At 40.2% G+C, this 24,359-nt stretch overlaps 3 protein-coding genes across 3 annotated transcripts in view; 2 read left to right on the top strand and 1 right to left on the bottom strand.

The window, feature by feature from the left end:
• enpp1 (ectonucleotide pyrophosphatase/phosphodiesterase 1) overlaps positions 1–6,629 on the top strand; it is a 32,318-nt gene extending 25,689 nt beyond the window's left edge. The window contains exons 19-23 of the mRNA XM_080490876.1: positions 1,138–1,273; positions 1,922–1,996; positions 3,488–3,620; positions 4,528–4,672; positions 4,762–6,629. Of these exons, the coding sequence (XP_080347002.1) occupies positions 1,138–1,273; positions 1,922–1,996; positions 3,488–3,620; positions 4,528–4,672; positions 4,762–4,914 (642 nt within the window). The 3' untranslated portion in view covers positions 4,915–6,629. The remainder of the gene's footprint in view (positions 1–1,137; positions 1,274–1,921; positions 1,997–3,487; positions 3,621–4,527; positions 4,673–4,761) is intronic.
• A 3,915-nt stretch (positions 6,630–10,544) lies between these two features.
• Positions 10,545–17,816, top strand: sytl3 (synaptotagmin-like 3). Its single transcript, XM_080491486.1, has 12 exons — positions 10,545–11,045; positions 11,970–12,179; positions 12,990–13,057; positions 13,895–13,946; positions 14,035–14,101; positions 14,188–14,260; positions 15,578–15,696; positions 16,260–16,382; positions 16,531–16,700; positions 16,794–16,890; positions 16,985–17,155; positions 17,420–17,816. The coding sequence occupies exons 1-12, from the start codon at positions 10,948–10,950 to the stop codon at positions 17,450–17,452; spliced, it is 1,281 nt and encodes a 426-aa protein (XP_080347612.1). The 5' UTR covers positions 10,545–10,947; the 3' UTR covers positions 17,453–17,816.
• Positions 17,817–21,380: 3,564 nt separating this feature from the next.
• ezrb (ezrin b) overlaps positions 21,381–24,359 on the bottom strand; it is a 37,299-nt gene continuing 34,320 nt past the window's right edge. Inside the window, exons 13-14 of the mRNA XM_080491394.1 lie at positions 23,520–23,768; positions 21,381–22,943 (exon numbers count right to left, since the gene is read on the bottom strand). Coding sequence (XP_080347520.1) covers positions 22,779–22,943; positions 23,520–23,768 — 414 coding nt within the window. The 3' untranslated portion in view covers positions 21,381–22,778. The remainder of the gene's footprint in view (positions 22,944–23,519; positions 23,769–24,359) is intronic.

The following is a 24,359-nucleotide window of genomic DNA, read 5'->3' as shown; positions in this document are numbered from 1 at the left end:
TATTTACATCTTTTTATTCCAAAAACCTTCTGATGGGGTCAGACACCCGCCTCAAGCCCCACCACCATAGGGAGACGGGAATCAACGAATCAAATGCTTTGAATTCTTTCTTCTTTTCTCCAACCAATGAACTGTGCCTCATGCGTGAGCACAACTTTACAGCAACTGAACATTCTTGTGCTCTCTCCTGCTGTTTGTCACTACGTCTCCATGTCCATCATGGAATACTTTCCAAAACAAAAGACTAGCGACATGTGCACCTATTAAGAAAGGTTTTGTTTTTTTATGTAGATCAGATGTTTAATGTAAACCAGATTATATGTATTTAAATTGAGGCACGGGTCCGGAAGATTGTGAGTGGTAATTGCAAGTTTTATCTGATTGCACAGAAACACCAGATCACTCCGTCCAAAGAGCTACAACAACTTAGAGCCACACAAGCACCATTTTATTTGTTTTATTGCTAAAGATACATGCACACCACCTCACCAACAGTTTTACTTTGTACTTTTGTGCAGTTCAGAACCAGTACTTTCCTACTTGATCATTTCAATCAGTACGTTCAGTCTCACCAGAGTATTTCTTTACACATGTATCTATAATCCGAAGTAAATAATGGAAGTGCTTTTGCCACCTGTAATAAAATGTGGGGAAACTTTGTCTAATCTCCACCATTCTAGGCAGTTAATTGTCATTATGTTGTATTTTGAGTCTCTGCCATGTCATATTAAAGGGCATCACCTAAAACGGCAGCAATTAACATGTAATAAGATTATCCATATTTTATAAAATGAGTTGTCACTCATTAATGTTGTTGTCATTATTATGAAAAAAATCATAAATGTAATTGTACCTAAGAGGATGTGTTTTCCCTCACCACCTCTGGAAATTTACAAATATACGATATTCATCCGGATTAAAAAATAACCTTTCCTCAATGTTTAATCGTTAAAAAATAAAAAAAAAGAAGCTGTCTTTCCTTTGTGTGTCGGAAAGATGTGAGGAGATTATTGTTTTCAGGGAGTTCTGCAATCAGTGACAAGCGATCCCCTGAGTGACCCACATACGCAGGCGAAGTGAAGCCAAAGCCAAATGATGTTGCACAATGCTCACAACTGTCCCGTCCACCTCTCTCAGGCCGCAGTGAGACCCCTGAGCCCCGAGGCGGAGGCGTGTGTCCGTGCTGACGTCCGTATCCCCCCGGCATCCAGCCAGCTGTGTGCGCGCTACAAGAACGACTCCGCTCTGTCCTACGGCCTCCTGCATCCCCCCAGTGAGTGTGTGTTTGTGTGTGTGCGTGTGTTTGGCATGTGTGTGGCATCCAGGCGGGGGGGGTCGCAGCTTGCCGTCCACGGTGTCGAATTCAAGTTGACGCGTTTCAGAGCCACATTCTCATGTAAAAATGCTGTCGGAGAGGAGAGCGTCCCATCCCCCCCGAGATAGGGTGCCTTTTTAAAGAAATGCAGATTTTTTATTTTTTTTTTTTTTCCAGGTAGTTTAAAAAAAAAAAAAGAGGAACTTGAACAGTGAACAAGCTGCAGTAGAGTAACCACAGACAGTTATCTTCATCTGGCTGTGGTTGACAGTTATCCCACACTGCTGTTTGTGTAGTTTAATAAAGTGAAACAGTTGATGAGGTTCAGATTCACATGTCAATCTATGTTTTTTACTTTTTGCACATTTTCTTTGCTTTAAATGGTTTTAGAAACTGAACATTTTCTATGTTTATGCACCAATCAGTTTTGACTGCAGCCTCTAATTACTTCACCTTTACCTGCATTTATCCCCAACGCTGTGGAAATCTTAATTCTTCCCAGTAGACATATCAGACTTTCCCAACATGTAATCTCGGTTTGATTCCTGTGCCAAATCCACCGCTGGGTAATCTCAGCGTTTCTCTCCCCTCTTATTTGCTCTACAGATCTGAATGCCAGTGGTCCGGTGACAGACTCTTTAATCACCAGCAACATGGCACCCATGTTTCCTGCATTCAAAGGTCAGTCACTTTTACAAATATTAGGTGTGTCTTTCTCTGTTTCTCCTGCAGACCACAAACATGCACTCGAGCTTAACTGGTGCTGCTAAATTATCTGTACGTGTGATGTTGGGTGTGGTTATGTGTTTTCCCTGTGATGGACGTGGTTTTCAAGTCCAGAGTGTAAATTTCCTTCAGTCATTGTCACCTTTGTTCAATTCCACTCACACAGCAAATATTCTGTTATTCTGATTCCCATTAAACTCACATTATATCATCCTTTTTTTTTTTTCTAAACTCGACACTAGAAACACAGTACTGTGCTAATCCTTGATATCAGTGTTGTGTTTTTTAGTATTTATATTATAAACAACATTATGTTAGTTCCTCTATTCTTCAGTAACACATATCTTACTCCCAGTTAATATGAAGAATGCATGGATGATGCATTTATCTTAAAGATCAAAGAACAGAAAAACTACTACAGTACTAAATACTACTGCAAGGGACTCTTTGAATAAACACTCACAAAGTGTAGGAAGTCATATTAACAGAACCTTTCTGTCAAAGGTACATTATATTGTAATAGAGTATCCAAACTCCAGGGAGGGTTAAAGCTCAATTAGGGACAAAGCAGTTTTTATGTAGAAATGGTTAAATATGTGGGATTATGTCCAGTTTAATGCCACTTTGTGTATAAGATAGTGTAATTATCAAGTAATTTTCTATCATCGTATTTACTTTCAAGTCTTGAAGTATAGTAAAATGATTCAACAGCACCTGCGGGCTAAAATGTTCAATTTACTAGAGTTAAAGGGAACATTTCCACTGTGGCCCTTCTTACAGTAGACAAAGCAGTTTACTTCGCTGTCAGAATTAATTTTGTTTGTTTTCTCACTGAACTGTGAGGTGACAAAACACAAGATGAGCCCCTCTGTGAAGTTTTAACTGAACCAGCTCACTTCTGAACTGAACTGGGTTTGATGTGGCTCCACTATCATGTGTTTATTGCTTAATTCACTACAGTCACAAATCTTGTTGGAGTTTTAACTTGCCCTCACAGAAATCTGCGGGGTCGTTTGTGAAAATGCAGACACGTCTTTGCCCAAAGGGATTACTTTCTTTCTATTCACCTGTGATGAATAACATTTTGTTGTTGTGACTTGTTGGTTTTGTTGGTGATTTGTCTTTTGAGAATAAATAAATAACAAGTGAGTCTCACAGACAACGAGGCTCCTGCTGGGTTTGAAGTGAGCCCACTCAGACTGTGTAAAGCCTGGAACTTATTTGAGGTCATGAAAGACAAAATTAAGTCTATATGTTTTGGAAGCCTAAACACAATAATTTGGCGGCTGCTTCCCCCTGGTGGCATAAGGCTGTTGGTACACACAATGCTCTTGAAATGCGACACGTGATGACTATTTTCTTCATTTTTCCCTCTCTCTGCAGACCACAATGACATCAGTTATATTCCTGAGCATAAAACCTGTTGTTTGGGGGTTGTTTTTGCAGGTGTTTGGACTTATTTCCACGATGTCCTGCTTCCAAAATACTCTCAGGAGCTGAACGGGGTCAACGTCATGAGTGGGCCCATATTCGATGAGAACTATGATGGAAATGTTGACTCACTGGGAAAAATTACAGGGTAAGACGGCCGCAGGCAGACCGTCTTCAGGTCAATGCATTTTATTTAGAAACACCTTTCGAAACACTGAGGTCACTTGACAGTTCATTTGTTTGTTGTTCGATCAGATAATGTAGTTTTTAGTGTAATCACATCAAAAAACTGAATTGTAAAATATAATTATCTATTCGGTTGTTCAGTCAGACATCGAGAAATCTGAATAAAATAACTTATATCATTGTGGCAGTGTCGCAAAGGACAAATAAAATTTACAATTTATTATAATGTTGATGATGGTGCTTATATTAATCAATTGTGTAATAATAGTGTAATAATCTGGGTCATTCCAAATGTAATAAAGTCAATGAAATAAAAACTTGTCATTAATGTAACAAAATGTAAAAAATATTTTTTTACAACCATACCTGAGACAGTGCTGCTAGTATGAGTCCTCAATGAATGAATGACAACGATGCCATCAACCATATTTCTTAATAACCAAACTGCACAAAAGCTGCATAAATGTATGTATTATGACATGTTTGGCTGTATTCAATTCGTTTTGACATGATTTAATGCTACTTCAATAATGTTTTAACGTATTACATTATTGGCCAGTAGTGCTGAAATATCATTATACGTCTAAGTAATTAATACTTTCATAATATACCAATCAGTCAAGTTTTGAAACAAGAGTTAAATTATGAAGGATCACGTAACTGATTAAGGGTCACAGGTCAAAATCCCAGTTTTAGTTTTGTGTTTAGAGCTTTCACCACATAGTTTGGCCGTTCTCCCAGGTACTCCTGTCCCCCCCTGTAGATGTGTGGCTGTCTCTCTGTGTTTGTCCTGTGATGAGTTAAAATTGTCATAGAAGCTGGGTGGATGCAACAGTTTGCTGAACCCGTCCCCCGTTGTGTCTCTTCAGGAACGAGGCTCCCATCCCGACACATTTCTTCCTTATCCTGACGGGCTGCAAGAACTCCACCTTCAGCCCTGGGACCTGTCGCGGTCCACTCCGGACCCGGTCCTTCATCCTGCCCCACAGACCAGACCACACCGAGAGCTGCGCGGTGAGTTACCCCTCCGGCTCCTCACACAGTGTGGGGGGGAAGACGCTAACCCTGAACCATGGATGACGTTTTCCGCTGTTTCTCTCCAGGATGGGCTGGACTTCTCGTGGGTGGAGGACTGGCTGCAGCTTCACTCCGCACGAGTCCGAGACATCGAGCTGCTGACCGGACTCAGTTTCTACCACGACAGGATATCGGTGGACGAGACGCTACAGCTCAAGACCTTCCTACAGACGGCGTAAAGCCCGAGACATTGATCCAGTGAAGCTTTAAATCCTGAGGGAAGCCATAGTATGGACACACAGTCAGGAAACAGTTAAACAGGTTCAAAGGTTTCCTGTTTTCAGACCAAATCTTTTAATTCCATCCATTTTTTTTTTTCCTTGTATGTCCGAATTTTCTTTTTAAATGTAGCAAAAGCTGTACATTTGCTCTCATTTATACATGAACAGTAAACAACATTGTCACGTCTCCTGAACTGCTCCAAAGAATTTCCTCACTGTGGAAAACAGGAACTTTAAAAAAAAAAAAAAAAAAAAACAGGAAGGGCAAAGCAAACTTGTAATGACTGAAGGACTCCCACAGACAAATATTTTGATCGTAACGTTTTCGGAAACTTCACCTCTGATGAGATCTGAAGCAATGGAGACGTTACTGAGGGAATCTCGGCGAGCGGCTGGAAAAGCCTCCATCATGGACAAAATGTTCTCCTCCTGCCAAATTTGCTCTTATATTTTCTTGTTTTTATATTTTTACAAAGCCAGTGTTATTTTTAGGATTTTGTACATTTTTGAGATAATTATTTGTCGTCTGAGTGCCTGGATGTATGAGAACTGTCTGCATGGGTGGATTACTTGACATTTGAGGCTCCTGCCAGTGTAATAAAGAAACATGTTTCTACAGTGAATATCTGCTTTTATGAAATCAATGACGCAAAATACAGTTTCTATTTGTGATCAGTTGCAGAGCTGCTGTCTCTCCCTGAGACTGCTGTTACCCTGCTGTAGCAGCCGATAATGTAATCATGGCCAGTAATGTAATATCTGCCTATAACACAAGAATTTTAGCCACTTTACAAAAAGCCAGTCATGTAATTGAGTAATAACATTTTAACAATCATATAACAGTATTTGCTGGTTATTCCATCATTAGGGCAGCATTGAAATACCTTTGAAAATGTAATACCTACAGGCAATAATGTAATAATACATTATTAAGTCAGCACTAGTTATTATTACATTACTGTCTGTTCAACCTGCCCCTAAAATAATTTATAGTGACGTAGCTTCAGCTGAACATGGGTCCTCTCTGACCACACACTGCTGACAGCTCAGCTTCTTCCTGCTCTGAATCTTTAAACAGACGAGTAAAACGACAAAAACACATATTTTTGCCACCAAGTAAATTTGCATTGAACCCAAAAACATAAAGATAATAGTCATAAAGGTTTGCTAAATTGATGAAAATTGTGAAAAACTATGAACTAGTAACTTTTTTCTTATTGAATTAAACAGTTTTAGTCATTTTAGCATTTCTGGTTGTTTTTGCTGTTTTAGCTGTAACTTTCTTTTTAAGCTGTTTTAGCTGCAATAGTTTCAGGTGTTGATGCTGTTTAGTTGTTTCAGCTGATTTTGCCATTTTGCGAGTTTTAGACATTGGGCTGTTTTAGGTATTTCTGACATTTACCTGTTTCAACGGGTCTAGCCTCTTTTTCTGAAAGCCATTTTATCTTTTTAGCCATTTGGTTGCTTTGACCACTTTACCCAGTCGAGCAGTTCGAGTTGTTTAGCTCTTATTTTGTGAATTTTCAACGTGTTGTTCAAAATTGTGAGACATAAGATAACACCATATTGTAAAAAAAAAAAAAAATGTTTATGTACAAATCAGATACATAGCTAGTATATGTACCAGACCCTGTCCTGAGTAAAAAACTTTCCTTTCATTGCATGTTGGTAATTCGTCAACATCCCTCTTGCGTAAGAATGACTGACTAACTCAAAAAGACAGAAATATTAAGAGGCACCAGCTCAGATAATGTGTGGACTATTAAGACATCCTCAATAAGGGGGACAATTAAACATACTACACAAGTTACTTTTCCAATTAATTGATTATTCAAGATATATAACAGATATAACGTCAAACAGCAGCTGTTTGGAGTCATTCCAGGTCTCTGTTCACTTTTTCTTTCTCTTTTTAGGTCATTTTTGGTTTCTTTATTGTTGTTTGTAGTTCTTATACTTGTACCTCTTTTTAAAGTTTAGGGTTTTTTTAGTCTTTTTTTAGTCTTTCTTGACGGCAAAGTTCTAGAGGTGTCGTCGGTGTGTGTACTAGGCTCAGGTTGAGTAATCTGTGTGTGTGCATGTATGGGTGTGGAAATTCACGTTGACAGTTATGTAATGAACAGAGGAAAAAAAAAATCCATTTTCTGTTGCAGCTTCTTTTATTTTGTAAAAAAAAAAAGAGGGATAAAAATCACAATTCCACATAAAAAACAAAAACCTCCTGTCCACTGACTTGTTGTCTTTGTCAACACTTATTTTCACAGACTGAAGGTGCAAACGCACAGGAGAGCGAGCCAACGCTCTCAGGTGACTGAAATGTGTCTTCACGTTGCAGCAGCTCGTGCGTGAGCACACAAAGGAAGGAAGCCGACCTCTGCATGTTTCCCTCTGTATAAAAAAACCTGCCACTTCCTCGGGCCGACCACTCCGGCTGTGCACGAAGCCAGGGAGTAAGATGCTGCAGCTTTCTGCACGCTACTGTAACCCAATTCTCATGTCACAGAGCTTCTTCTTTTATTTTTTTTGGTTTCTTTAATACAGGCATGATTATTACCATGGCGCTTCCTTTCTATGTATGTTGAGATTGAGCAATGAAACAGTGGCGGGTTGAGACATTTCTTGGCAATCACAGGCTCTTGTAGTCACCAAAGCCTGAGGAAATCAAAAACAAAGTGGAAGTTTCCTCTGTCAGTGCAGTTTCATATTGTTTCTGTTGATATTTTGTGCTTTTTGGGCAGCTACTGTTGCGGCAGAGCAAAAATGGAATATGTTTCAGCCTGAGCTCGGCCATTTTTGTTGGAAGGTTGCATGTTCTCTCTGTGCGTTCGAGGCCTGTTTGTGACTGCTGTTTGGTATAACCTGCCGTCACTCATAGTCAGCTGGCCTCGGCTTCACATCCTGAGTTGTGTAAAGCGGTGAAGAACATGAATAGATTGGAAGCGACTTTTCCAAAGTTAGCCCGGAGAGATATTTCACAAACAATGTTGATTGTTGGCGGAGGAAATTAACAGACATCTCTCATTTCCAGATAAGGCAGCTTGGCTTAGTTTAGCTCAGCATTAGCACTGGGATGTCAAACATATGTCCAGTCTTGAAAAAAGTCTAGTCTGATGCCACAATGAAATAATAACCGATTTTCACATGACTTTCTGAGAGCATCAGGGAGCCACTTCAGAGGAACTAAGTTCTGTGGATAGTCTAGTAAAAAGTTTGTTAAACGTGTGTGTTTCATTTGTGTTCCTTTTTTCAGGAAAACATTTGGAATTGTGTGTATCCATAAGTCATCGTGTTGTCTTCTGGCTGGCCCGGCACAAGTGAGATCAAACAATTAAAATAAACGGAGGTGGTTACACTTTCTCTTCATGACAACGTCGAGTCTGAGGGAGGATGCATGTGTCATACTGCAGCACAGGAAAAAATGAAATTCTAAAGTTTCCATATTTGTAACAACAGAGCTGAATGAAATTTTTTTTGTTTGTTTGTTTTCATTTCATTTCAACTCAAAAACTTCCAATCAGGGTGTCAGGTTTGTGCAGTTGTCATCCCTATGCAGAGTATTTCAGGAGCCAGGGTTTGCATCCGGTCCTTTCTAAAATAGAAGAGCCACGGCGTTTTGTGTGAGAAGAACAGTCTGGGTTTTAATGTGGACGCCGCTCCACACGCTCAGACCTTTTCTAAGAAACTCCTCTCTGGGTGGGAAATGTGTCAGAGGCTGGTCTGGTCGTTCTCACGGTGCACTGTCATACCGTATTTGGGCTCCACGTGGAGTCAGTCAGATGGTCTTTACTGTCACTGCTGTGCTGTGGTGGGCTCACATGGTCTCCCACCATCGCTTCTTGGATGTGAAGTCATCGCCGAGCCCCACACCGTCTGATTCACTGTGGGGGCAGGTTTGGAATGAATGTACAAAAGTGGTGCGTGTAGAACATTCTGACTGATGTGACCACTGCCCACTTCACCTTAAATAACTTCACCTTATGAGTATATCAACTTCATTTGAAACTTATGTTAGCATTCATTATTATATTATTATTATTATTAGTAGTAGTAGTAGTAGTAGAAGTATTATAAAGGGACCATCATTATCATGTTAAAACAAAATTCAACATAGCGACGTCTGTTCAAGTCTTAACAGCAGGTGGTGATAAAATCCTGTAACGTGAGGTGGCAGCCTAACAAGCCATAGAAGAAAACATCGTTCTCACATATTCAACTGACCATGAAAAAAACACAGCATTCGAGATGTGGACTTAAATATAGTGGGGACAAATGAGGAGAAATCCTCAGTGTGCTTTGTGCATCGTGCAAAGATAAAGTTATTTGGATCTGCATTTTGAAGCATCGAAATTTTTTTTTTTTTTTGTGCTTGAAGACACATTTGATTCAGTTAGAAAAAGAAATAGCTGAAGAATTTTAGTTTTAATAAGGTTCAAACTGGATTCTTATCTAATTTAGTACATTTTGATTCGGGTCATCACTGAGTGCTGTTATGTACTGAAACAGACCAGTTGAAAACCACAGGCAAACCCTCTTCAGCAGCACAATTCCTGGCTGGTATTTGTGTCTTGACAGTGATGAGGTTTATAGTAAAGGGCAGATACCAGCTGTGTCGCCCCTCAAAGGCCTAATTGCCCCTGACGCTGATTGTTTTCTCAGGCCTCTTGGCAGCTCTGCTTAGTAACAAGGGACAGGCGCTTATCTGTCAGCACAGGCCAGCATGCAGCTTTTCAGCAGCCCAACTCTGCTGTGTCCCTTCATGCTTCAATATATCCGCAGCTGGAGAGGAGAAAATGCTTCATTTTGTTTAACTGCATGGAAATTACAGCTCACAATCAAATACAGGGTATCGCAAAAAGAAGGAGGGTTTGGCCTTTAGGAAAACACATTTATTGGGATTGTTGCACAGAGATAACAATATTCATTAGACTTGGGTGAAGCTGCTGTCCTGAATAAAAAAAAAAAGAAACTAACAGCCCTTCACCAAGGCATTAGTGAAACAATGGATTCTATTTTATGGGTCTGTTTGAGAGAATTCATATATTTTTGCAACAGCATTGAGAGAAAAGTCCCTTTCCCCTTAGCGAGGTGCTTTGGAAAATATCAGTCTATACATGCAGTTTTTTGCACTGAAGTCTTTTTTATGTTTTAAGTCTTCACTTAGGTTTTCTCCTCAAATGTGTTTTAAAAAAAGATTTAGTCCCTAAACCCACAAGTTAGTCTTAAATCAAAAGCATGTCCCTTGAAATCTTCTGACGGTCCTCACCACACTTTGAAAAACTGTTTCCCCTACACTACGCAGAATAAGCAGATTTCTCATGATGTCGAACAGATCCAGAAAGAAAGAACAAAAGTGGGACACACGTCGGCCATCAATAATGCAACGGTTGGCATTTGGTTTGGTTTGCAGTCCTGACATCAGTGAAGCGTCGCTGCTCCTCCCGCTGGGGGAGCAGAAAAGGGCTGAGCCACAGACCCGGGAGGGGATCTGAGGACGGGGGGGGGGGGGGGGGGGGGGGGGGGGGGGGGGTCAAACATAGTCTGAAATGTGAGCCTGAGTTGTGTCGTCAGATCCTGTGCTGCAAAGATTTGTGACAAACCTGCGTCATCAGGTTGCACATTTTGAAGTGTTTCACAGGAAGACGAGACAAGAGATTAGACAAGCTCATTTCCCCTGATATGATCCGAACAACTTTGAGCTCCAACTGTGAGTGCAGGAAGGGAGAGTTCTGTGCTCGTGGTGTGGAGGGACGCTCAGAGGAGATCACAATCAGGAGGCACACAGAATAACCTTTACTGTTTCCTCCTGTAATCTTCTCGCGCCCCGAGGACTGAAGTGAGGTCTGAGGGTGAGTCCAGAGAGGGGGGGGAGGGTTCAAGACGAGAGGAGGTGGAGACAGACCGAGACCAGAAGAAGACAGGCATGCAGATGGGAGGACACGCAGAAAGAAGAAGAGCTTAGATGGTGACACATCCTCACACCCTCTGCTCACGATGGATTTCAGTTTGCTTCAATTTCTGGAGAGAGAGAAAGTCCTGGAGGTGCTCCGGAGGGACAAGCAGCTGCGTATCATTGAGGAGGACAGGATCAGGTGAGTCACGTCAGTGGTTCAGTGGTTAACTTGCTCCTCGGTGAGGCAGAGATGAAGATGACACACAGAAAAACGACACATACACACACAGAGCAACCGTTTCTCTTCTTTCTCTTGAAAACAAAGGTTTCATCACTTCTTCCTCAACTGGGATGTTGGTGAATCTCATATTGACTGTTTCCATGATTTATCAGACACTCATGGGAGTGGTGTCACTCCTCTCGTCTAATCATCCATGAACTGAGCGCAGCACATGCAGATGCAAAACCACAGCTTTTTTGAATATTCAAGGAAAGCGAGATGAGCCGTGATCGATTCATGAAGGTTTTCTAATGAACTTTAAACTCAAATTCAAATAGAAGGAGTCACTCATGCCACCATTAATGATTTAAGGTTCCAAGTTCGTGTCTTGTGTTGTTCTGCATGTTTCACTGGTTGTTAGTTGCATGGATACTTGAGGTTTTGTTGTGGAGTCTTTGGTCTTGTTTAGTGAGTCCTTTAGTGCAGGACCTTAATATTGTGTACATGTAATATATCCATCGTATTTTAATATCTATTAATCTTGAATATTCTTATTTTGACTTCTTTGTACGATGTGGAGCTGATATAATGACTGAACCTCCACATGTTGGGGTGAAAGAAGTCTTGTCTTGTCTTGTCTTGTCTTGTCTTGTCTTGTCTTGTCTTGTCTTGTCTTGTCCTGTCTTGTCTTGTCTTGTCTTGTCTTGTCTTGTCTTGTCTTGTCTTGTCCTGTCTTGTCTTGTCTTGTCTTGTCTTGTCTTGTCTTGTCTTGTCTTGTCTTGTCTTGTGTCGTCTCATCTCGTCTCGTCTTAAGGCTCAACCGGTTATAAATATTGCACATTAGCTCAGGTTATAGGTCATGGCTTTGATTAAAGGTGTTCTTCATCCTCGGTTTCCCTTCAGGAGGATGAAATACGAGCTGCAGGAGCTTCGGAGGAGGGGCGCGAAGAGTTTCACCCGGCAATACGGCGAGCGGACCTGCGCCCGCTGTCAGAGGCCGCTGGGAAAGTTCTGGAACTCGGGTTCGATCTGTCATGGCTGCAGCCACCGCATCTGCAGCAAGTGTCGCGTGGGATTGTCAGACTGGAAGTGCACGGTGTGCCACGCCTACAGGTAGAGAAAGAGAAAGAGAAAGAGAAAGAGAAAGCGAGCACCGATGCGGAGAGGGAAGAAAGACGTGCCTCTGTGGCTGCTAAATCACTGCACTGAATGACTCTCTGTGGGCAACTAAGACTGAAAATCATCGACCAATTTCAGTTGAACTCCCCCGTTCAGCATTTCACTCACTCAGTGAGCTGACGGCGAAAAAACCGCAAACTGATTACTTGTGATATAATTGCGCCACAGTCAAGCCCAAGTATCACGTCGAAGTTTGTCAACTGACCACTAACTCAGTGGTTCCCAAACTGCTTCTACCTGGCCCCACGTTAAGAAATACCAACATTCAAACTCTGACTTCTTTTCACTGATCCTTTTGTACAAACTGCAACATTTATATAAAGTAGATCAAACAAAGTATTTTTTTTTAAAAATCATATTTTAGAATTAGCGCTTAAAAACATTAAAATTTTCATCATTCAGTACTTTCACGATTTATTCTCAAAATAGTCTTTCTGTTCAAAAATTGCTTTTAAAACACAATCAGCACTGTGAGAGAGGAAAATATAGTAAACATGAACATTAGCATCACATCGCTCTGGAAGCGCCCCCTCCCTCTTCTAAAAGGTGCGAGCCCGGGAACCACTGCACGGGTCAAACATGTCCAAGTGTCCAAGACACTCTGGAAAACCTTACAACTGCCAGAATGTATTGGCTGTTTTTCAGACATCATCAACTCTTGATAGCATCAGTAGTTTGCTGTCTGTGTGATATTTTATTTTCCACCTGCTCATTGCTTTGTTTGTTTTTTTCCCTTCTTCACAGGGAGGTGAAGGTCCGGTCAGGAGAGTGGTTTTTATTGGAAAAGGCAAAGAAATTTCCAGTCACTGGAGGTTTGTTTACGTCACACACTACTACTCTCTTTTGTAAATTCATTGTCATTACTTATTGATGTTCCCTTCACATTATCCACTTTTACCACAACAGATAATAAAAAATGTATGGACCTCGTTGTTGAAGTGGTTTGCTTTAAGTCGAGTTTAGAGGGTTGTAGTGTTCCTTAGTATGAGTTTACACTGTAATTTAGTTTATTAACATGTCATGATATAACGCATACATATAGAGTGGCCATTTTCACAATGAGTATTTAATATACATAAAATACACCTAACAGACAAGCCCAGTATGTCAAATTAAAGTACATTGGTAGAAACAAAGAAACAATAGAAGACCTGTGTAACCTATGCTAATGGTAGTAAATAAATTAGAAAAATAAAAGAACAATAACAGGTGATGTCTTTATGCAATGTGGAACCTATAACAGTATATCATTATTTTCTTCAATATAATAAAGTAGTTTTAACACTAACCCCTTTGAAGGTTAATTAAAACATTATTATGTCAAACTTTCAGACTAATGTGTAGTGAATTGTTGAAGTAATTTCATATTTTTGTCCCATTTCTTCAGATTACATAATTAAATAGTTGTGCTAAATTTATAAGACTTTTCATATGAAAGCACGCTCAGAAGTGGATATTTTACTACTTTTTCACCTTCCAACGAATTTTATAATATATACATTTGCAAATTGGTTTCATTCTTTAATGCCTTTATAGGTTCAACAGTGAATAATAAAATCTTTGGTTAAACTGTTTTAGTTTCCAAGTATCTCTATGAGCGCTCTAATAAACTCCCCTGTAACGTTGCACAATATCGGTGATCTTTACAGATAAATACGAGACGGTCGGAGAGAAGCTGCTGAAGACTTACGGCGTGCTGAGGTAAGATTGACCTCCACATTCTGATTTTAAGTTTTCCAGCTTGGCTTCATTGAACTTCAATACGAGTGTTTTCCTGTATTTTCCACAGTCATATATCTGTTGTGCCTCCAACGCCGCCGCCACACTTGGATTATCAGTTTCTGAGCAGATCTGGGGTAAAGGATTTGTGCATTTCCTGTATTAGTTTACTGCAAAAGTACAAAATATGAATTGGTTGTGATTTACCGTTTTTGATTTGCAGGATTCCAAAAACTCGAAGCCTTTCACCAATTCAGTGGAAAATTTGATGGCTTCCTTCACAAGTCACATTAAAAGTGAGTGATTCACCCCGACAGGATACTTACGGAACGAGGGATTTTTGTCTTCAACATGCAACACATCACACACACCTTGCAGACCTGGAGTGCCAATCCTCCATTATTGTGTCAAATTTCTACTTTCACTCCTCTGGTCTTTAACACGCTCAATCAATTTTATTTTATTTTTTTTTATATTTGCTTCTTCAATTTGAACCTATGAGATATCTCTAAAATTACCACACATAGACAGTTTATTCAGAAAAAGCTTTTTTCCCATCAGTACAGAATTGGCTCCCTCTCAAAAAAATGGTCATGAAAATCTAATATATATATATATATTTATCTTTATTTACCATTACAGGATCAAATCTTTTCATCAACTTCAAATTGAACCATATATGTAAATTTATTCATTTTATCAATTTTTTGGGTATGTTTCTCAGCAGATATTCTCTTAAATACTGCAGACTTTATCTCTTTACAAGAATACAGCATTTATGAAAATTTTCCAAAAATGATGTGCAAAGTTAAAAATCCAAACAACTCTTGTTTTAATGCTTTTTTGTGTGTGATGACAGTTTATTTAAAAGTAAAAAATAAAAAAGAATAAATTTTACCTTGAGTACCAAAATGAGGTTATCCTCCTTCAATGTTTGATTTCTTTCCGTTTTGATTGATCTTTTTTTAATTATTTTTACTCCTTTAGTTTTAGACGAAGCTTCCCTCTTGGAGTAATACTTGAATTTTTGCACCTTTTTGTGTTTTCCGAACATCTTGGAGCAGTTATGCTGATAATTATGTCTAAGAATATCTCACTATGATTAATAAAAACTTCATTATTCTGTTCTACTATATTTACTTTGTTTGGAGCGATTTTTAAACACATTTTGGTATTTCTAATACAGAGAATATTTTAGTGTTGAGAAATGTTTGAGTGCAGGATTCTGCAACAGCATCACATCCTGCAGATAATATCACAACCTGCTCACATCAGCACTATGATAACCGCATAGGAAGAGCATTAGGTGCAAAACCCTCATTGACATCATTAAACTTGCAAACGTAGATTGTTTATCGCGGTGAGTCTCCTGTATACAGTGTTTCAGCTCAGTCGTAGGCTCATGAGACAACTGTGGCCCAATTGGAAGTACAATCCCTCAACTGTTGGTTCGACCCCACCTCACTCCCTCACCATGTGTCCTTGAGCCTCAACATTGTGCCAGCATGTTTTTAACATTGGTGGGAGACTGTGAAGTTTTCTTCATGCAAACAATACCTGGATGTTGTCTTTTTCAAAATGGGTAATGTCTCGAGTGGCTCATGTCCTTGCAGAGATTTCCACCTCTCAGAATGATGTGAGAACGGACCAGCTGAGGGTTGACAGCAGCAGCCGGCTGACTTACAGCACCCAGAAGAGCCTGTCAGAAAGTGACATCAGCAAAGCCATCCATGTAAGTCTGCCTCAGCTGTGAATCAGGTGCTAAGCATCATAATGTGTAAGTGTCCTGGGTCAAGACAAGTAAAATCCAAGAGGCTCCCAATGGAATTCATTACTTTTTAGCGGCCTCTGCTGGTGAGAGGATCAAATTACAATAACTTCTCCAAGTCGTTAATTGATTTCTGTGTTACTCAGGGTGTATATTTTTTAATGAAAGCAGGTAGAGAAAAGCTTTGAATGAGCTGCATTTATATAAGAGAATTGTTACAGGATGCACAGACCAGAGGGGGCAGATCACACCCTGATGCTTTCACACGAGAAAGTACAGCTCATTACTTTGAGTTTAAATTTTGAAATTATATGCTTGTAATGTGATTTTTATGAGATTGGCAGGGTAAAATGTGAGCTGCCACTTTGGTTTTCAGTGTTAAGTTGTCCTACCCCAAATACAATGATTTGAGTTCCTCCCATGAAGCCATGAACAAACATTCAAATGACTTTAGTCAGAAGCGGTTTGTGTTCTAAGTGTACGAAGGTGTGGTAAAATAAGTCAACGATTGACTTTTCTCTTTGCAGCTCTTTAAAGTCCCAAGTCTTCCAAACCTGTTCAAGAAAAACAAAGACAGCGATCAGGAGGGCTCATCCACCGGGGCAGAAGAAGACGCTTCCTTCAGTTCCGAGTACTCGGGAGGAAAGAGAGTGAGTTAATTAATCACATTAAAGATCTCCTTCTTCTCAGAATGACTTCCTCTTCATGACTGTACCAAGACTGAATGAAGAAGACTCATCTTATTGCACTTTTAGACATAAAAATGTGAGTCTCCAGCCTTCTTTTTCGCCTCCTCAGGGCAGCAACAGCAGCATCAGCACAGACTGCGGCCTCTTCGAGAGCGTCACCGTAGGCGGGGAGCTGGAGCTGGCTCTGGCCTACAACACCGGCACCTCCTGCCTGGAGGTCACAGTGGGCGGCTGCAGGAACCTGACGTACGCAGACAGCAAGAGGAAGAAGTGTCACCCGTGAGGACGGCCGTCGACATTTACAGTATCACATCTTTCTTCTGTGATCCTGCAATTAAGTAACTCACGGTTCCTTGTTTAATGTATGTGTAGATACATCAAACTCTACGTGCTGCCGGATAAAAGCCACAAAGTGAAGACGTCAGTGAAGAGGAACACAACAGATCCGGTTTACAACGAGGTCTTAAAGGTAAATAGGAGGGATCTCTTCTACTTTAGTCGCCGGAGATTCATCCTTGAGTTGATCTGCTTAAATTAAACTGAGACTCTACATTGCTTTCCAGTTTGACATAGAGCGCCATCTGCTGGTTGGGAAGCGGCTGCAGGCCTCTGTGTGGCATTCAGGGACTCTGAGAAGGAAAACTTTCCTCGGTGAGGTGCTGCTCCCGTTGGACGGCTGGACAGTCGATGACAAGGTCTCCCAGCGCTTCAACTGGTACCCGCTGAGTCCGAAGGTACAGCAGCTACAGATAATGAGCAATTCAACAAGTGTTCAGCGTGAAAGGAAAAGTCACACTCTGATATCCTGTGACTGAAATACACCAGCTCTTCTATCTCATACTATCTCATTCTATCTATTTATAACATATGTTTAATAATACCCTTTTCTACCTCATGGTTATGCTCAATACTTGATATCTGTGTATTCAGATAGTTGTTTTAGTGAAAGGAGGAGGGTTTGTGTTTCTTATCTTGTCCTATTTTTTTGTATTCATCAGGTTGAGAGTCCAGACGGAGGCACTGTGGGATAGGACTGTTGGTCATAGTGAGATTCTTCCTTCCAGCCTTAAATAAAGTCTGTTCGATCATTTAATAATAATTTTACTTTAATTTAAAGATGATTAAGTATTGTGCTAATATTATAATTCAATGAAACCTTTTCAAATCCGAACACACTCTTGTGTTAAGTGTTGGCATACACACAGAAGAACACTACAGTAATGCAAGATTGGAGTTTAATTTGTTTTGTTTCTTTGTTTTTTTCCATTTGAGATGTGAGTATTAAATCATTCCACTGGAAAAATGCTGTTGTTACTTTGCATTGTCTTAACCTGGGTAAATGTTTCTCATTATTATTTATTCTAATAAATTGCAAATAAACCCTATTTAAAGTTGACTTGTGTTTTTATTTCAAATAAAATATAGATATAGAAGATATAGATATAGATATAGAAAAGTTGATACTGTACTCAAAATAATAATAATAACACTAAATAGAACTTGTCTTTATTTGATAGTCAGTGTATAATATAATATAGTTTATAGGGTGGGACCATTTATTAAGCCCCCCCCCCCCCTACCTAATAAGCTTGTGCTTCCTCCTTCTCCTTTTCAACTTAAATGTATTTTGTTTTTGCTTATTGTGTTTGAAATAAAAATAAATAAAGGAATGAATTAATGAATGAATGAATGAATGAATTGTTGCTGCCGCTCACAACACCATCTTGTGGCACCAGGTGGTATTACAAGAGAAAACTGGAAGTGGTTAGTTGGCTTCCTTGCTGTTATTGTTAAACTTAATTTATGGCATTTGTCCAAAGAGACGACACCCCATCCACTTTTATTTTATTTGTTTATTTTGTGACACGGTCACATGGACATGATGCACATGCAGGCTTAATGGCACAACTTTGTCAAACTTCTCACTTGGTTTATATACAGTCACATGTGTCCTCATGTGTCTATAGCTCCTCATCCTCAATGCTTCCCAAAGTTTTGAAGATGGAACATCAAGTTTCTGAGGCCAGGTTGCTGTTGTTCACAGAACTTTGCACAATGCAACATTTGACCTTGAAAACAAGAAGATCTCACTTCTTCAAACCAGTTTCTAGGAAACCAAACTGTATTGTATAACATAATGACAATAATATTGATGTTGGTATTTTATTGTGCAGGTAACCAAGACTACAATGGCACATCGTCTTGACATTTCAAGATAAAGCTGAAAAGGTGAATTATGCTCCAGCTCTCCTTCAGTTACATTATTCCTGCACTAGAGGTCAGTGTAGCACGGTGCTGTTAGGTCCTCCATGACAATAGTGTTCCTGAAAAAGAGAACCACCCAGGCCCAGCCACATGGTAATGATCCACTGCCCTTATTAAAGGTGAAAACACCTTCCCATTAATGCACACAGGAGTCAGAGCACCTGCGTCAGAGCACAAACACACCTCCTTTGTGGACCGGCGTGTTTCTTTGTGAGTGCACTTCAGCGTCTGCAGTCCGGCAAGGTGTGTCATGTGTGCTCTGTTGTGTATTTATGAACGCATCAAGAATTGTAAGTGTTTAATAAGAGTGTGGGTGTGCTTGTTTAGCTATTTGTGAGTTGTGTTCAGGTGTCTCTCTCTGGCAGAAGGCAGGGAGTTCCTCCAGACATTGATTGATGAAGTTGGGCGTCTCACCGGCAGCCACATGTAAGATGTATCTGAACCCAAAAAACCAAAACTCATGATTGTTTCAGGATTCTTATGAACAAAGACTTTGGCAAGACTTGTCAAAAACATGTTGATTGTAATAACTTGTCATGGAGAAAATATATTTTCGTTAATGACAAAATAACAGAAATCAAAATTCCCAATCAAATCAACATTCGCAAAAAAACATCTGAACACCGTCAAACTGGGAAAGTGGGACGTTTCTGTGGAGCTCCCAAAAGAGCTAATGTGAGCCTAATGTGATGCCATTCAACACAACATCTAACAAATCGTTTCGAGCTACAATAACCTCTACAAACTGGACCAAGCCACAGATGATTAACCGAGACTCCACGTTCCAGTACCGCCACATGTACAAAGTCGATCCGTGTCAGGCCCCGTTTACACAACGTTTGAAGTGAGAACACATCGTTTCTGCGTTTTCATTTCAGAGAAGTTTCGTGTTTAGGCGGCAACATTTTGTAAACGATTTCCGTTCACATGTAAATGGCAGAAAGGCTGAAAACAATGTAGTGAGCATACCAGGCCACAAGTTGTCACTGTCAGTTGGTTTTTTTTTTTTTTAAATGAAACTACAAACACATGCGTGCAGAGAACAACAAGCTATAAACATTAACAATGGGAGTAGACTGGACACTTTATAGACAGACGACAGGTGACTCGCAACTATAAAACTATAAACTATAAGAACTATATAGTACGGTGGCGGTAAGAAAGGTTGAATTTTCTGCCGTTTCCACAGAGACAGAGTTGGAGAGTTTTCAAAATGTTCTACCACAAAAGGTTTGTTTTTAACTCAAATACTCTAAAAACATAATTTGATCTGTGTGTTTGTTTGTTTTTTTCTCCTTTTCTCATTCATCTGCACCTTGTCACGTGAATGCTGGGTACAATTTGCGGTGGTGATGACTGGGGAGCGACCTTTCCTTCACAATTAAAGCCTCTACCTAACATTAATGCAGGTCAAAATCTATGGAACTATTTAAAAAAAAAATTAAGGAATACAAAACTTTACGAGCTGGTATCATTCCCATGTCCCACCTGTACAAACAAAGTAAAGTTTTCTGCTTAAAAGTCAACGGACACATTGTCTTGCCATTAATTTATTGTGAACTTCTTTAAGTGCATGAATTCTTTTCTCAGAACCTACACATAACGGATAACATGATAAGATTTTTAAATGTGTTACTACTTCAGTTAGAGGCCCTACCGCTTCTTTCAGAATGCGATTGAGTTTCATCTTTAATGTGATGTTCTTCTGTCAGCAGCCAAATGTCCATACAAATAACATTACTAACAAAAGAAAGCGGTCTAATATTCCGACAGGAATGAAATTTGGAGTCACGCCGGCCCAGCAGCGGGGAGTGGTTTGGAGTTAATTCAGAGTGAGCCACATTAGACCAGAGGCTCCTCAGCGTTTCCTCGCTGGACAATAAAGCCTTTCTTGTCTGTGTGGAGGCAGCGTGTGAAAGACTCAGTCAGTCTCTGGTTTCACGGGAGAACAAGACGGGAAAGAAGAGCGTTACTGTGGAAGAGGCGGTGACGTCTTGACCTGGAATTCTGGTGACAAAGTGTACTAGCAGGTCACCATGGGAACAGGAAGCCCAACAAGTGGCATGACGTTAGTTTGATAGTTCTGGAACATGATGACACTCAACGTCATTGAGTCACTCTTGATTTCTAAATGGACAGACATCCATTTGAAAACTAGTGTATTAGTTGATGGGTTGATATTGTGTTTGTCAAATAACCTGTTTTTCTGCACCAATCTGAACCTCTCACTTTACTCCTTGTCCAAACCAGGTAACACGCACAATTGTACTATTGTAGTGAAGCCAGAGTGGAGATATCTGGTTTTTCTTAGTGGCCTACAGGTGGGGAATAAGAAAGGTTTTGAAGCTCCCTGAAGTAAATCGTGAGCCATTTCAAGTATGCGAGTCACAGGGAGCGGCTGAGAAATCACTCAACATTTAATTGGGAAAAAAAAAAAAAAGAAAAGCTTTAAAACCCCTAATTTATGTAAAATATGTGTTCTTTGCTCTTATTTTTATATTTATGTTTATTCTGTCTTTTAAAGTTAGTTTTTTTTAATCATCTATTTCTGTGGTTGATTTGAGTGCTTTCTAAATAAAGGTGAACTCGATTACATTGAATTACCCAGATTTCTCATTTAATCATTGCAGTGTTCAACATCTGCTTGATAAAAAAATTTTTAAAATATATGAAAAAAATCCAAGTCCATAAAGGTAGGGTGTGCAGAAAGTGACCACACAAGATGTATAATCAGATTTTTTTTATTGCCAATATGTAGAACACCTCGTTATAAAATCCTTTTCATATACAAAGGCCAGCATAGCTGTGTTTCTATTACAGTGTCAGCAAATGCTACTCTAGTCCATGTCCAGAGAGAGGAGAGTAGGAGGTTGGTGTCATACGGTTCAGGTCAGTCCATTATGACCAAGCTGCAGGATGAAAAACTCTACAACCATACTCATTTCAACCTCAGTGGAGGTCTAACACTATTTATTTTTTTTTTTTTTAAAAACCTAATCTAAAGGTTTTCAGAGTTACATCCAAATGTTTTAGTGATTATGCATCATCTACCATCTTAGACTGAGCCTGCGTGGGTGCAGCCAGAGAGAAAGGCCACTTAAACGGGTGAAAGCACACAACTGGCGCTCAGCCCCTCACTCTCAAACGACAAGACACAGAACGGACAGAGGAAAAATATATTAAGACCTAAGTGTCCCAGTGCTCTGAAGATGAGGACGTTCCGCAGCACGCTGTGAGCTGCAAACAACAAAAACATACATAAACTGATCAAAGTACCTGGATGGTGAGCAATCTCCTTCAGTGATTTTTGATGGCGTGCAGTTGGATATTTCCTACAGTAAAAAATAATAATTTACAATTAAATCTCTTTAATTTAGTGATCTAAAGATGCTATGTATGGAACATAGGACTTCTCGTTTTGGTCAATATATAAAATCTTTAAAACATATTCAATGTTTTTGTTATCATTAGTAGATAGCAAAATAACAAAAATATACAAACCGAGAGAAAATACCCTTTTAATGTCCCCTATACAGTATAAATATATAACTAGGTATGATTTTAACCTAATTTATAGCAACAATAAACATGAATGGAAGTGTTCAAAATATAACGAAAAATAAAAAGATACTTTTTTTTTTTCTGCTTATACTGTTTTCCCCTTTCTGAGTGTCGATATAACCACTAACTGCTTTTCGTCCTGAACAACGACAATGACAGACATTAAAGAAACAGTCGAGGCGTTCGATTACATGTCGTATGAGGAAGTACCGATGAAATCCGGCTACTCTGGTAAAAACAACGATTTTGGTTTAAGCGGATCCGATTACACACAATCAAGTACGCGAAACAGGTATTAAAACAGGAAGAAGAGAGAATAGAAAGAAGGTTTTGGCACTAAGTTTCCTTCCAAGCTTCTGCAAAGCCCTGCATCCTGCCCGCTTGCAACAGGAGCCTCTGCTGTGCTTATACTGCTCCAGTTTAGTCTGTAACCCACGTGTGTTTAGCGTGTGTGTGTGCTGATGTGTCGGCCGAGGAGCAAGATGTAGTGACCGTTCAGAAAGGGTGCGCGGCCGCGCGCCGAAAGGCTTCTTATAAGGCTTCAAACTCGTCGATCCTCTGCTTGGTGTTGCCCTGCCTGATCTGCTTCAGGGTCTTGTATTTGTCTCGGCCCTGCATTACGTTGTTGGCGTGAAGGAAGTCCATGTCGTTCTTCTTGCTTTCGTCGCGTGCGTGGGCCAGCTCTGAGGTCAGGGCCTGGGAGAACACAAAGGAGAACCGAGTTGAGATCAGAGTGCTGCTAACTGGAGGTTCTCTAAAAAGTAGAATGGGAGGCAGAGCGTTCAGCCGTCAGGCTCCTCTCATGTGGAAACGACACCCAGTTTCAGTTAGGGAGGCCGACGCCTTCTCTACGTTTAAGGTTAGAGTGACACTTTTCTATTTAATAAAGCTTACAGTTATAAGCAATAAAGCTTCTGGACCATTTTCCAGTGAAGCTGCTATAAGTTTAGACTGATGGGAAACCTGCACTCAGCTTCTCTCCTTTCTCACTCTCCAAGTTTCGCCATTACATGTCATTAACATCAGTTAAGCTTTTGAGGCTCTGACTTCTCGAGTGCTTCCACCAAGTAATATGTAATGTTGAACTAATAAAGTAAAATATGAAATCTTGTCAACAGATGACTTGTTTTTTTCTCATCTCGGGTAGAAGCACCAGCATTGGCTAAAATGGATGTAGTTTGACGTGACTTAAGGGTTAACGGCACATTTTTCACCCCATCTGGCAGCATCAACAAGAGAAGGAGTCATTGTTCGTCTCTGCACGGCACTCACCTCCAGCTGTTTCTGGACACGCTCGTTCTTCATGGCCTCGGTCTGGCGGTCCTCCTCCTTGCGGTGGTCATTGATGCCCTCCATCGGCAGGTCGGCGCTGTGCGTGCTGTTGTTCTCCTCGCTGTCGCTGTTGTCATCCAGGTTGTCGTACATGGGAGGAGGAGGAGGTGGAGGTGGGGGCGTGTCCTGTCTTATGGCCATCAGCAGCTCCTCCTTGGTCTTCTCCAGGTCTCTGTTTGCCTCCCAGGCCTGAGGGCAAAACAAATAGTCAGTCAGCTTTCTCTTTCTCAGAAGGAGACTGATTTGAAAGGATTTTAAATAAACTGATTTTCTTTTGGTTTTCTCATGTTTCATGGAGGATCGACAAAGAATAACAGCATGATTTATACCACACGCCAAATACAATTACTTTAATAATGGTTCTTAAAGTGCGGGGCTGGTCTATTTCAGCGGGGTGCAGCAACATCTGAAAACATTTAAAAATCACATTTCTTAACATCCTCCACCAACACTTCTTACTTCATGTTAGCAACTGTATTGGAGAGTTACAGCAAAAATATCTCAGTAAGGAAAATAAGAAACACAATGTGATAGATGATCTTTCACAAAGTCAACGCTGCAGTAAAGAACAACACAAATAACACAAAGCATAGAAATATAATTAATAGTAAATTCTGCAAATAAAGGTCAAGGGAGGCAATGATTCTCACTGAAACTCTCTCACTGTCCCGGCTCAAGGTCGAGCCGATTTGTGCCTTTTTTTCCCCCAATCGCAGTAAATACAGACGGACATATTAACAAGGTAATTGCTTAAAGGTGTTGTAAAAGATGTTGCATTGG

The sequence above is a fragment of the Lipophrys pholis genome, assembly GCF_963383615.2.
Source record: "Lipophrys pholis genome assembly, chromosome: 21".
Lineage (NCBI taxonomy): Eukaryota > Metazoa > Chordata > Actinopteri > Blenniiformes > Blenniidae > Lipophrys > Lipophrys pholis.
The sequence above is the reverse complement of the archived record's forward strand: the minus strand, read 5'-3'. Positions and strand labels throughout refer to the sequence as shown.

Excerpts from the sequence above, each read along its gene's own strand:
- sytl3 (XM_080491486.1), top strand. The coding sequence starts at position 10,948 with ATGGATTTCAGTTTGCTTCAATTTCTGGAGAGAGAGAAAGTCCTGGAG. Across the intron at positions 12,180-12,989 it reads ACGGTGTGCCACGCCTACAG|GGAGGTGAAGGTCCGGTCAG; the intron begins GTAGAGAAAGAG and ends CCTTCTTCACAG. Across the intron at positions 16,383-16,530 it reads AGTACTCGGGAGGAAAGAGA|GGCAGCAACAGCAGCATCAG; the intron begins GTGAGTTAATTA and ends TCGCCTCCTCAG.